This window comes from Aricia agestis, chromosome 4 (assembly GCF_905147365.1).
Source record: "Aricia agestis chromosome 4, ilAriAges1.1, whole genome shotgun sequence".
In the NCBI taxonomy this organism is placed as follows: domain Eukaryota; kingdom Metazoa; phylum Arthropoda; class Insecta; order Lepidoptera; family Lycaenidae; genus Aricia; species Aricia agestis.
In genome coordinates, this window is record NC_056409.1 from 917,830 (window position 1) to 931,993 (window position 14,164).

Genomic DNA, 14,164 nt, shown 5'->3' on the forward strand with positions numbered 1-14,164 from the left:
TGTATGTAACATTAATGCAAAATAAAACATAACTCCATGTAGCCTGCATCGAGTAAAGTCTGTGAGGCCTAACATGGCATAAGTTACAATCTAGAGACAACACGTCGCTCTATAGTCCGGGAGACATATCTCTCCATTAGTCCGGGGGACATGTCGCTCTATAGTTCGGACGACACATCGCTTTATAGTCCAGGAGACATCTCTCTATATAGTCCGGGAGACACATATCTCTATAGTCCGGGAGACACATCTCTATTCCGGGCGACACATTTCTCTATTATAGTCCGGGAGACATCGTTCTAAGTCCGGGAGACACATATCTCTATAGTCTGGGAGACACATCGCTCTATAGTCCAGGGGACATGTCACTCTATAGTCCGGACGACAGCGCTTTATAGTCCGGAAGGCATTTCTCTATATAGTCCGGGAGACACATATCTCTATAGTCCGGGAGACACATCTCTCTTCCGGGCGACACATTACTCTATAGTCCGGGGGACATGTCGCTCTATAGTTCGGGAGACATGTCGCTCTATACTCCGGGCTACACATCTCTCTATAGTCCGGGAGACACCACCCTCACCTTGTCGGAAGCTGAGCTCGTCGCTCTCGGCGCCGGTGTAGTCGTAGAGCGCGCGCACGGGCACGCCGGGCTCGCCGGTGTCGGTGAGCGCGCCCGCCGACTCTTCGTCCCACTCCTCCTCATCGAACGGGTTCTCCTGCCGCGACTCCTTCGCCGGTGACGACTTCGCCGACTTCGGTGCCGACGCCGTGCCGTTCCTGCAACGGAAACACAATCTAAAGTTAGTAATGACTTATTTAAAAAAATTACCGCATAAGCCTCTTGCGGTACCCAGTGCCACTTTCACGAATAACATGAATAACACGAATCTACTTGATGATATTTAACTTGAAGTGTTAAATATCATCAATCATCATAGTGACTGACGGAAACAAAACTAAAATTAAATTTAACTAAACTACGAATTACAACTTAAAAACATTTAAACAAAATATATCATAGTCTAGGTGAGTATCTACTATCTGCACAATATTTTGTTTATTAATATAACAATATCTCTCGACTACTGTAACGAAGATACTAACTGTATGTAATTACTGTACGCGAATTTGTCAACTCGGGCCGCCCCCAGAGCGACCTGCAGGGGCATGTGTATCGTCGACGCCGTAGACGTGTATATTTCAAGACGTTCTATGCTGGATTTGTTTTAAATATTATCATAAAATTGTTAATAAAAATATATTTATTCTAGAGTTAGTTCGCTGAGCACGTAGAAGTTCGCACATCGACCTATCGTTATCGTAACTTGTCTACATGCAAAATCGAGAAATCATCAATATATTGTATTGTTCAAAGTCCAAACCATGAGCCGAGTAATAGTATTTCAAACGAACTTGAATTTAATAAGAAGTTTTGTGAAACGTCTCGCGGATTGCGTAACGGTTATTGCACGACTGAAAAATACAGACAGACGGGCCATTGCACGCATTTCTACACGCTCAGCGACCAGACCATAGACTAATTAACAAGACTCACGTGACAGCAATCGGCGCGCTGATGGATTTCTTGTCTATGGTGTTGTTGGCGCTGGTGTTGTTTATGCTCGCGGTGTTGACTGGGGCGGGCTCCGTGTGGTTCGCCTTGTTGTTGGATTTGTTGTTGGTGATCGGCGGCAACTCCTAAACGATAAACGATCATAGGCTCTATAAAATCTTTTTGATGGTATAAGTTTTAAATTGTAATAATATATAATTTTTTTAAACTTATATCAGCAGTTTTATCAATATGATATGATAAACATAATTCAAAATACTTTAGAGTGTTAATAATATCGTGCCAATATGCATATCGAAGCAACATCCAACATGCAACATCGATAAGAAAAAAGGGAAAAGCCAATAGAGATCAAAATGAGAATGACCCGCTCACCAACTATATAAATCATGTGTATATTCAATACTAAATCATGCAAAATTCGTTAGCGATTCTAGCGACTATCAGTCGACACTCATTCTCATTTGAATCCTACAATTAAACTTACACAAAAATGTGAAGTTTTATCATTTAGAAGCAGCGTATTTACTCAATACAAAAAATCAGTGAAACATTACGAAGGAGATATTTCGTATAAATTACAATACTTTTACAATTACACTTACTTACAATTTTACGATACGCTGCTTCCTTAATTTTATTCAAATTTTAATCTGTTCTCACTCGTGTTAACACTACATACTTTAATAAGAACTGGTTATAATCAATGTAAATTTATAACTATTAACTGTTACAAATAAATAACATAATAAATAGATACATATTAAATATTTTATGTTAAAAATTAACGATATTTAAGTTTGCATTCAAAAATGTTTCATTAATTATTTCTGTGTCCTGTACGTCGAGTGAGAACAGTACTATTATAGTCCGGCCACGAAGCACGTAGATATTCGTACATTGACCTATCGCTACTCTTCTCATTTACTCGCAGTCAATTGGTATCGTTTTTAATGTGAACAACGTTACAATCGCTACTTATCCCATTCACTCGTACGCGAATGCTATCTCGTTTCCACAGATATACTTTAGCGCGCGCATGAATGAGACAGCTCAAGGTCAACGTGCGTGTGCGTTCGCGGCGGGACCGTGTGTGTGTGACGTACGTCCTCGCTGACGGGCCGCTGGTTGAGCAGCGTGATGGGGCCGGTGGGGAGGCTCTCCTTGGACTTGCCCTTCGCGATGTCCCGGAACTCCTCCGTGTACTCCTGTGTGGGCGACGCGCGTCACAAGCGGCCCACGCACGCGACACGCTGGGATACGCCCACTCGGCACGACCGCACGAGTACGGGCCGATACGCTTGCACCCATTTTGTTAGTAGCACAATATGTTTGCACCCGTTTTATTAATCGGACAAAATATGGCGTGGAACAAAATATGTTCGCACCCATCGTTAATGGGGCAAAATTTGTTTGCACCCATTTTGTTGACACAATATTATGTTTGCATCCATTTTATGGGGCACAATAAGTTTGCACCCATAATTTACTATCTTGTACGAGTGTTCAGAGCTTTAATCGATCCCAACGTCTCAGCGTGCGTGTAGCGAACTCAAAATAAAAGAAAATTAATCAAAAATAAAAAATAAAAAAAAAACAGTGAAATCCATTCAAAGCCAGTGTATTAAAATGGCGACATCAAGCCGGTTACTCGTGAACTTCGCTGTGGCCTGTGGTAATGACGAACATTCTCGTGAGATGATACGTGGTTATGGAACGCCCGGGCATTTGGGCGTTTACACATCTTGCCCGGGCGTTTCGGGCATTTTGCCCATATCTGGTGGTATATTACAAATTGTTTTCGATGATTTATTTTTAAGGTCGCGTGCTGAAAAAAATGTGGGTTTGTTCGGCAAATTCATGATACAACATATTATTTTGTAATTTCTGTAAGAGTATATTATAAATTGCATGTTTTACCAGTTTTTCCAATGTTTTTTTTTACCTTTTCAATTTGTGTAGCTAGAATTGACGCCTACGCTTAAATTTGTTAAAATAAATGAATAGGAGATTAACACAAAAATATGAGTTTTAAAATGTCAACAATATGTTAAAATATATTAATGAGTAAAAGGTCATATCATAATATTACATAAAAAGCATATAATATGACAATCATTATGTGTTATGGAGTAATCGTGAGGACACAATGAAATGATTTCATGATGACTCATGACAATGAGGTGAAAACCGCATGAGAGTGCACTCGAACAAGTGAACGACTTCAACATACTCTGGACAATTATGTCTCAAACCAGGCCGCCATGATTATTCCAAATTCAAAAAGATGTCCCACTAGATTCGATAAGGATCTTTGCATCGAAACCGCATTCATTCCCATTGCAAAATTTCCATTTGCGCTCAATCCCTCGAGAGGTAAAAAGGCCCCCCCGTTCCTCCTCGTCAACTTTCAGGGGGCCATCTCTCAAAAATTCAAAAGTCAGCCCCAGTGCCGTGCCCATGTCGTCGACAAAACCAAAATCGGTGGTCGGTGGTCGGTGTTGCGTCGCTCTTGTGCAATCTAACATACATGCCCGGAGATAACCGACGCAGTCGCGGCCACAAACTTTATCTACGTTCGACCGTTACTATTATTCGATTCAGCAATTAAAACTCAATTTAGTGGTCATTTAGGAAAATGAATCGTAATGATAGCAATTTAATCGGACAATTATAATTATCTGAAATGTCATCAATGTGGAAACACCGAGTTCACTGCAGTAAAAACACCAGGTAGACGATTCGGTGCGAGAATATCGCGAGGACGACCGCGTAAACGAGTACAGTGGCGGCGTCCTGCGCGAGGAGCCATTCCGCGGCCGCAAGCAGGGCTAGTAAATTGTAGGCGACCAGGCGGCCGACGAGTAAGGCGACCGCGTCGAGTATCTCCAGGGGGCGTACCGACGAGATGTTATAGGAGCGGACGTCCGTCGTGTCGGTCTCGGAAGGCGCGACCCTGTCCTCTCCGAAGCAATTCCTCCAGACGGGGAGTGCGAGAGGCAGGCGCAGGCTGCGGCGCGCGCGCGCCCACAGTTCGCCCACGTGCGCGCCCACGCGGACAAGCCGCGCCCGTCGCGGGCGCCGGACGGTCGTGATCACGCGGGCGAGCGCCGCGGACGCGCCGGCCGGGAGGTATTTGAAACGGTGTTCCGTGGTCTCAGGCGGTTCGTCCTTAGCACGTCAATATTATGTACCGTCAACTACTTATTCTTTGTTAAAGGTCCTCACGTTTTGTTGTCGTAGGAAATGAATGTTTTTTGGGCCTACCTGTTCGAAATATTAGGCAATCGATACAGTAGAAAATGTTAAAACATTAAAGTTGGGCATGGTTAAGGGATATTATAATTACTGATAAGTCTTCGAGAAGTTAAACATAAAACGATCGATGGTAGTAAAGCGATTAGTAAATAATAGATATGGAAAACATAACAAAACATAAAATAAAGATGAGCATGTTAGAAAAAAGAAAATAAATTATAAATATTAATATTATCAGATGAATTCTGGTCAATCCTGGCTACACGTAATTATGACAATCCAATCATCCACCAAGTAATGGTAACTTAACTGAAATTACTTCAGATTGTAGCCAATTCTACACTACACTTTCGAAGTGTTCAAATCCACAGATAATAACAATATTATATATCTTTCTAGTTACTTCTACAATATACCACAGCTGTAGTTCCATTCCTATTAATACACTTCGTTCGAACTATCAAAGGGGGAACAACAAAAGCGTTACTAGTGTTAGAACTTCACGGTCAAAGCAGGCTGACCGACTAAGTCCTAGAAACCATTCGGAGGAAGATGTCTAATTCATGCTCAACTCGAGGCCTAGTACCTCCACTAAACAGGTAAGCATTCTGTTAATGCATACATAACAATATAGATCGCTATATAATATAGATTTGTCTGGCTAGCGCGCCGAAGTCGCGAGGAGATGTTTATAGCGTCAACAAGTTTGTCCCACACCAGAGTATTTATAGAGAGACAAAATGCATTAGCTAGTTTCAGTAGCGAAGTATCCAACTCCACGATTGAACCTAGTGAATGCATTTTGTCTGAGCGCTCTGATGTCTTCGCTGACGCCAGTACGTCTCGGGAGGCGACTTCGGTAGCAAAGGTTGTCGAGGGATGGGGGCAAATGGGTACCTCGAACTGCGGCCACGCCATGGCCATGTTGACGCCGTGGTTGTTCGCCCACCACTTCAGGTCCTTCTGGTGGTCGGCGTTGTTGATGGTGTGGTGGAATTCCTCGTATATTTGCGGTAATCTGAAAATTTAATGAACGAGCATGATATCAAGAACACTACAGCTTTATAGTTATTTTTATAGCCTTTATAAACCTCGGCGGGCAAACGCGAGCTATAAAAGTAAATTAGCTTTTTAAGTGAACGCCGTTTGAACTTTGGGCAGAAATATCATCGCCGTATATGGTATTACGAGGGCTGCTATTTATGTATCCGGAATTAAAAAAAGAAACAAACATATATCATTTAATATGGTTTTATTGCTTTTCAAAATATTCGCCGCGATGATCGACACACTTTTGCATACGCTGGAACCAATTTTCATAGCACTTTTTCCATTCTGATTGAGGTATCTCCAAAACGTGCATTTTGAACGCATCAACAGCCTCTTCGCGGCTCGAAAAACGTTGACCACGTAATTTGTTCTTCGCGTATGGAAATAAAAAGAAATCGTTAGGTGCCAAATCAGGGCTGTACGGCGGATGACCAGTCAATTCGATCTTTTGACCCTCCAAAAACTGAGTTGTTTCAGCTGAGGTGTGACAGCTAGCATTGTCGTGATGTAATATGATTCTGCGTTGTCGGTTGTCCTTTCTTATTTCTTCAAAGACTTCTGGTAAACAAATGGTCGTATACCATTCAGAATTAACCGTTTTACGATTCTCTAATGGCACTGTAGCCACATGTCCATTAATTCCAAAAAAACAGGCGACCATTTGCTTCAAAGTACTTTTTGCACGAGTAACTTTTGTTGGTTTCGGCTCATCTTGGAACACCCACACCGTTGACTGTTGTTTAGTTTCGGGGTCATATGCATAGATCCAAGATTCATCACCTGTGTAGATATTATAAACGGCTTTTGACGTACCACGGTTGTATTTTTTTATCATTTTTTTGCACCAATCGACACGAGCCCGTTTTTGATCGATTGTCAAGTTGTGCGGAATCCAACGCGAACATATTTTTTTTACAGCCAAATGTTCGTGTAATATCTTATGTATGCTCGTCATACTTATGCCTAAGGACGCCTCTATCTCGCGATATGTAACATGACGATCACGCATTATTAGTTCCCGCACAGCATCTATATTTTGTGGGACAACAGCTGTTTTTGGGCGACCTTCTTTATTTTCATCCGTGAGCATAGACCGCCCACGATTAAACTCACTGTACCAGTGATAAACAGTGGTTTTTGATGGTGCTTCATCTCCAAAAGTTGCGGTGAGTTGAATAAAGCACTGTTGTTGATTTAGCCCACGCCGAAAATCGTAGTAAATCATTGCACGAAAATGTTCACGCGTTAAATCCATGGCAAATGAAGACACGCAATTTTCAAAATGACGCCACAATGGAAAAATAATTGACAGTCACATGAAACAAAATGTATTCTTCAACCAAAGAGTTCTATTTTCAAATGTTGTAATTACTTTTTAAATATTGTTCTTGTAAGTGGCCAGTTCCGGATACATAAATAGCAGCCCTCGTAGTGTACCGAAAATTCTGGCTGACATTTCATGCTGAAGTGTATGTGGCCATCAATTTTAACCGTTCTTCGCAACCGTTCTTCGCACACCCTGACCTGGATACTCAACAGTGTTTACAGTCATTGAAACTGTCTAACTTTATAAAATACGCGACTGGGCAAATTAAATCCTGATTCTAATAATTTACTTCTAATAATTTGATTCTAATACTTATAGTGTTTCGGACTTTCGAATGGTCAGCATCATTCATGCTCCCACTTTAAGGGTATTCATGTTATTTCCAAGTTTGGTTAGAATAATGTAGGCTGATCACCTGATTGTCCAATAAGTTAAAGATGATCCATGCGCCCGAGGGGCATGAAAAAGTCGGTCCTGCGTCTGATCTCTCCCCAGTCGTGTCGGCCTTCCGTCCCACTGGGTTATGAGAGTAAAGGAATAGAGAGCGCTCTTGTGTACTGCGCACACACTTGGACACTATTAAATTACTCCTGCTTAACTGGCCTGGTTTCAACACAACCGGCCACCGTCACTTATTATTGTTAAAAAGAACTCACGTAGGCTCCTTGCTGATGTCCAAGCATTTGTGAAAACTGAACAGCACGTCCTTGAAGAAGATGAGCCTCTGCGCCTCCATCTGCTGGCAGCGCTCGAAGACGCCGGTCATGTCCTCGATGTACCGCGGGTTGTACGCGGTGATCTCGGCTAGCGCCGCCTGGTACTTCTCCCGGTTCTTCGACACGTCGTCTCGACATTTCGATACTCGGTCTGCCATTTTCTTAACCTGAAACGATAACGATAAACTGTGAGCATTTTTTAAATCTGCCAAATAGGCTACTTTAATGTTGCTGCTCCTTTTTTGTCATACATCAAATATAAAACACAAAGATTTGTCTTCGTTCGAGACATAAGAAATGAACATACGTGATATGACAGATAAAAAGCATTAGCTGAAAGTTTTCCGCATCCCTCGGGCATCCCTCAGGCATCAATCATATTTTAGTTATGAAACGTTCCTAACAAAAAGTAGAAAAACAGGGTTACGAATATTATGAGAAAAACTTACAAACATCAAGATAATATAAATTTTATTCTTAAATGCCTATGTAAACATAATTTAGTTTTAGGCAATTCCATGAGCAGGTTCTTAGCAATAAAAAACTTGTAGCCCGTAATTGTTTATATTGTAAAATAAAAATTTCGCAGAACCGTTACAATGTTTAGCTCAGGGGAAATCTCCGTCAGCGAGTCGGGCCGTGTAATATTTACGTAAACTAGCGCAAATACTTTTTAGTGCTTTCAATGACTACATTCGCGTTTCCCGGAGGTATGATTAGGCTGATCGCCTTAGCCGTACGAAATCGTTGACCTTAATGACACGAAATTAGTCGACCAGTCTACACTTATATTTTAAAAACAATTTCAATCCGATTCGTTATGCCCAATCGCTTTGATAATTTGAGGTCTTTAAGTCCAAATAGGTTAAATACTGTGCTAATATTAGTAATGTTTCAAAAGCTTTATTGCTAGATAATATGTAAGACAAAGCTGAAATGGTAGCATAGCCAACCGATTACAAATAAAATGAAAGGCCAAATTTTAGCTAGAGAAACTTGAAATTTTCTGCTTGCCTCTTGTAATTTCATCGCACTTACTAAGAAAGGGTATTTCAAAATTCCACCCCAATAGAGTAAAGTAGGTGATCAAAGTTTGTAGGCCAGCCTGGCCAGGAACACTATTCCAGGCATAAAAATTTCACGAGCAAAGCCGCGAGAAGAGCTCGATATTATCCTACATTAATAAGTTTGATACGCATAAATATTCCATAGCCCTATTTGTCACACGAGTCGAGACACCGATGCAATGGGCCAGCCACAGCCCACGACATTGTCGGACACGGGGGGAACTCGCGACCCTCTCCAGTCTCCACTGAAGCGTCCTCAATCTCGCGTCACGCCCGGGGCCACACGGAGGCCCTTTGCCCTTCGAGACGAGACTTTATGCCACATTTTAGAGAAAACATTTATTGTTGAAACAAGAAAGTATATTTTGTGTAAACACATTTTTATTTACACTTTTCTCTGTGACACAGTAATCTGTGAGTAGCAGACGCTTGTGGCAAATGAAAACGACACAATTAACCATACAAAATATTCCTAGACCTCTCATAGCATCACAAAAGCGTTTGCAGATTTGCATACCTATTTACATATAGCAGAGTATAGCAATACCATGAAAACCTGTTCCCAGCCCTAAGGCAACTCAAGGACGCCTCAGCCGGCCCTTCGACACAATCAGTTAAGGGAATCGTGTCTCAGCGCTCACGGGACCTCTCAACTTTATGTCAGTTACAAAGTTGTATTCCATGTAAGCTTTATTGGGCTTTTGTTTTAGAATTCTCAAAAATTACTCAATACCTTCTCAGATGACCTCTCATGTGCGTCAAGATGTAGATTGTAGAGTTTGAGTATTCTGGAGTCTTAGGGCCTGTTTCACCACTTCCTGATAAGGTGCTGGATAGGCTTATTTGACAGATTCTCCATACTCTATCTGTCAAGTTAAGTGGTGGATAGCCTTATCAGGAAGTGGTGAAACAGGCCCTTATTGTTACCTACTTAATGTCGCATCTATAGTTATATTTATGATAGTTAAATGGTAAATATAAGTATTCCACCGATAAAAAAGACATCACCATTTGATCCTTCGATCCTTCCGGCTTCCCTGAGCCGATAGTTACGATTATTTTTAAACCAAAAGTTAGCTTTTTATTACGATCATAATCGTAATTATTATTTATGCAATAAACTGATGCATCCGATCAAAAATTGACCCGGACCCTGCAATCCTCAAGGGTACGGCAATGAGCTCATCCAAGTTAAAATTTATAATACAAAAAGAAAATCCACTTCGCTTCGTGCCAGTCACTGCACGAGGCCCGGCGCACGGTTGACATTCAATTTCCTACTTCCTGAGACATGCCAGCGGCCATTTCTGGGTCAATGTGAGTAAAATTAACTTAGGTACGGGTACCTGCCTTCTGGATAAATGTTATCGATGTGATGGAGAATTATTTGTAATTTAACATCATTTCTTGGAAATATATGTCGTGCAACCTTCACGGTGCCAATAAGATACGGGAAAACCGACTACGCAAATCTTTAACGATCTCCTATGGCCAACGAACTTGTTGTATCCCGCAATAAACAAATCAGACGAAATAAGTAACCAAAGGAATAAAAAGATTTAAGAACAAGGGAATCTAAGGCATAGTTGGCCAGTAACTCGCCTAGAGTACTTATATAGTCGTATATGCGCTGAACACCACAGAGTCCCAGGATCTACACCACTTAAGAATGCACCTGACCCTAACTTGACTACATACTTAAACCTAGATCTCAAAATCTGTAAGGTCTAGAAAACTGATTTTTTTATACGAGTAACTTCAGTTCATGAAGATTAAATGCTCAAGACGAAAACACGATTACTGAAAAAATGCTCGATAGTTTTATTTTTATAAACAACCTTGTTTTAGACACATTTTTGCTTGGATCTTCGAAGTTTGGTGTCTTTTCTTTAATATTTTTTAATATGTAAAAAGGCATTGAAAAAACCTAAATTTGCTCAAAATACTTTTTTCATAATCATTATAGCTCGTCTTTTATTCATAGTAAAACTAGCTTGGCGATGATTCCGCGTCGTCCTTTTTCACCTGGCATACGAAAGACGGGCGTGAGTGTGAAGAGAGAAGGACGATGTTTGATTTTTGACCCAAAAAATCAAACATCGTCCTCTCTTCACCTCTTAAACACCTTATCTACCAACACCTACATGTTTTTTTAATTCAGTCACGGACACTATACTACAATCTTGAGTGTTGACAAGCGTGTGGCACGTGTAGTGTAATTGCATTATTATCTGCAATTACATCTACCACAAAGGTCTCAACTATTCCTCCACAGGGCAAAGATCTCGTGTTGATGCACCTTATAACGTGCAATTATAATGAAACGAGTTTTCATTCCTCGTACTCGAATCATAAAGTGGTTCGCACACGATAAGAAAATCTAAAATAATGAATAAGTTTATAGTAAGTATATTAATTCATTAACTTAAATGCTCCTACATGGCTTTTAAAAGATAGAGATCACTCGCTAGAAGAGGTGAACCCTGTTAGAAAGCATTAAAGTGTTTTAAAAACTCATTTAACTGAGCAAGCACACTTACACTGTACTTACTGTTTAGTAATAAACATACATTGTTGATTAAAGGCACCTCGTAGGTACGTACTTACTGTATAGATAGTGGATTAAGTAAATAGACAGGCGTCAGGCTGCAGGCGTCAGGCGTAAAGCCAGGGACGTCGTTATGTAAGTGCGACGCAGTTAAATTGCAGCAACAGGTCTGATGGGATAACTCTATTTACGTCGCCTGTCGCCGCTCGCGGGTTGATAACAGCCACTATATTTATTGCTCTGCCAGACACATTTATTGCCATTTTAAACCAGTTATATATATTATTTAACTGGTTTAAAATATCCTAAGTTTTTCTCAGGAATTTCTTATCATAATCAAGAGGATATACTTATCTAAATCGTTAGGCTTAACGCTTCTATGTAATAATTACATCAATAGCATTATAATGGCTGCAGATTTAAAACAGGATCGGATTATTATTAAGGCATTACCACCTGCATGGACGATTATCATGGATGTTTTCTATAATAGGCATGAAAACATTAATGCGAGCGACATGTTGCAGCCGTGTCGGAACTCGGAACCTTCCACTGAGAAGTGAGAAGTAGCGCGAAATAGTTTTTGAAGGCTTTCAGTTACGAGAACATTATAGGAATCTCCAACAGAGAAGCATTGCGAAACGGTTGTTAGTGGCACAATTTTGGCATAATCGTTTCTTATATTGCAAGGATATTTCACTCAAAAGGGACTAATCTGTATCTTTCTGTCTCTTGCACCTTGAGTCTGGGTGGCGTTTTAGCGACCACGACCGGTCGTGGTGGCGACAGACCGCAGAGAGCAAACCCCGCGGGCCGCGCTTTACCAATGACCGCGAAAGAAAGTACCAGGGTTGTGGCTTGTGTATTACCAAAATAAATTAAAATTTTGTTAGCTCAATCTTATTTTGTTGCGGTTTCATCGGAGTGGAATGTATAGAATGTTAGATAAAGCATCCACTACTAAAGAGTAGTAGATTACGCGAAGTACATAGTTACTTTAAGATTTCATCAGTCCCTAACAAATCGATAATGATATATTTTATTTATAATAATATTATGTTAGAAAATAGTTTTTTTTTAAATATGGTAATAGTTGGTAAAGCTAAATTTTGATAAATATTTCAATAAAATAAAAACAAATAATGCCCAGTATGAAAAATAAAAAGAAAGTTACAAGAATTAAGAAAAATGAGAGCAAGTATCAACCCTATGGTGTATCTAGGCAGAAAACTGTCGTGGCATGGGAACATGGCCGCGCAAAAACGGAACAGACATAAATACGTAATACGCGACAGAGGTTTTGTCAAACCTGAATAAGCTAAGTTAAATAGCGCACTCAACGTAATCTAAAATAGTTATAAGAAGAATAAAATGCTAGACGAGAGCGAAGAATAACAACAGAGAAGAAAGAGAAAAATCATTTCAACCACATATTGAACGAACTAAAATAATATACAAAACCTATTTCAGCTAGAAACGTGGGGAGACAGTAGATATGATAAGTGAGATTTGAATAACGCAAACTCAAATGGCTGATAACAAAACACTTTACGATGGAGAGATACAGCACGATCTAGTATTAAATTGTTAGATAGAGGCTGTCTGCGTCGGAGCTGATAACTCGTATAATTACACTCCCAGACGTTTAAATTAGACTAGACATGACTTTGTCAATTTGTCTGGATAACTCAAACTCTAACTAACTTTGCGACAGATTGGAAGAACGTGATAAGACAGAATGTATTAATCTCAATAGATTTGAACTTATTAGATTCAACAAAATCTGAGTAGCTGTAAGTCTCAACATTTCATCAAAATGAGAATATCCAACATTTTGCTTTATTTTTTTTTATTTATATTAAGCTTTGTTTTTTTAAATTATTTTATTGCGTTTTAGGTGTTGGGTACAAAAATATTGATCTAATTTAATATTGATCTAATATGCTATAATCAACGCGCTCAGTAATAACAGTGTACATAACACCCAACATGATATTTTGCGACGATTGCAAGTGTACGCTGCATTTACGAGTGATTCAGGGCATCGATACACTTCTCGAGAATCATAATAGTATTCGTTGCAAGAGCATAAATGATACTAAAATAATATCTTTGTGCTATATCATTTTCTGCATCATTTTTATTTTTACCGTAAAAATTGTCACCAAATTGGCTTTAAATTTTTTATATTCCTGTTATCGCATTTCACCAGAATTCTCGTTATTTAAGGTTATTGAAATACAATAAAACAAGCGACTGTCGCTTGATTTAGTCAGGTAAATGTAGTATCAATGTGTAGCACAGGCTACAGCTAAACGGATCTGAACGAAACTGGAACAGTTAATCAAGAAATCTAATTTTCACGCGGCCTTAGTCTCGACGGGTACAAAGTAATTTAGTTATAATGAACGTTTATCGAGACAGGTGAGTGTGCAGTGTGCACTTAACTAGTTAACTGACTGGGGCGGCGCGGCTCAAAGCGCCTTATCAGTTATCACACGCGGCGGGACTATGATGTATCTGTAACTAGAACTAGCACTTCGCACCACTATACTAGCTGCATTCCTCGATCGCGGAACTGCCCTTTACCTGATTGATAATTAATGTAATAGATATTAATCG

The 14,164-nt window shown here is 40.1% G+C and overlaps 1 protein-coding gene across 3 annotated transcripts in view; it reads right to left on the reverse strand.

Annotated features, from left to right (window-relative positions):
* The window catches only part of LOC121725887 (protein kinase C and casein kinase substrate in neurons protein 1), a 100,479-nt gene that overhangs the window by 2,309 nt on the left and 84,006 nt on the right, over nucleotides 1-14,164 (reverse strand). For 2 of the 3 annotated variants that reach the window (XM_042113050.1, XM_042113049.1), the window contains 5 exons: nucleotides 7,868-8,094; nucleotides 5,732-5,852; nucleotides 2,683-2,784; nucleotides 1,559-1,701; nucleotides 584-780 (listed from right to left, as the gene is read on the reverse strand). In XM_042113050.1, the coding sequence (XP_041968984.1) occupies nucleotides 584-780; nucleotides 1,559-1,701; nucleotides 2,683-2,784; nucleotides 5,732-5,852; nucleotides 7,868-8,094 (790 nt within the window). The remainder of the gene's footprint in view (nucleotides 1-583; nucleotides 781-1,558; nucleotides 1,702-2,682; nucleotides 2,785-5,731; nucleotides 5,853-7,867; nucleotides 8,095-14,164) is intronic. The other variant, XM_042113051.1, reaches the window with a different exon arrangement.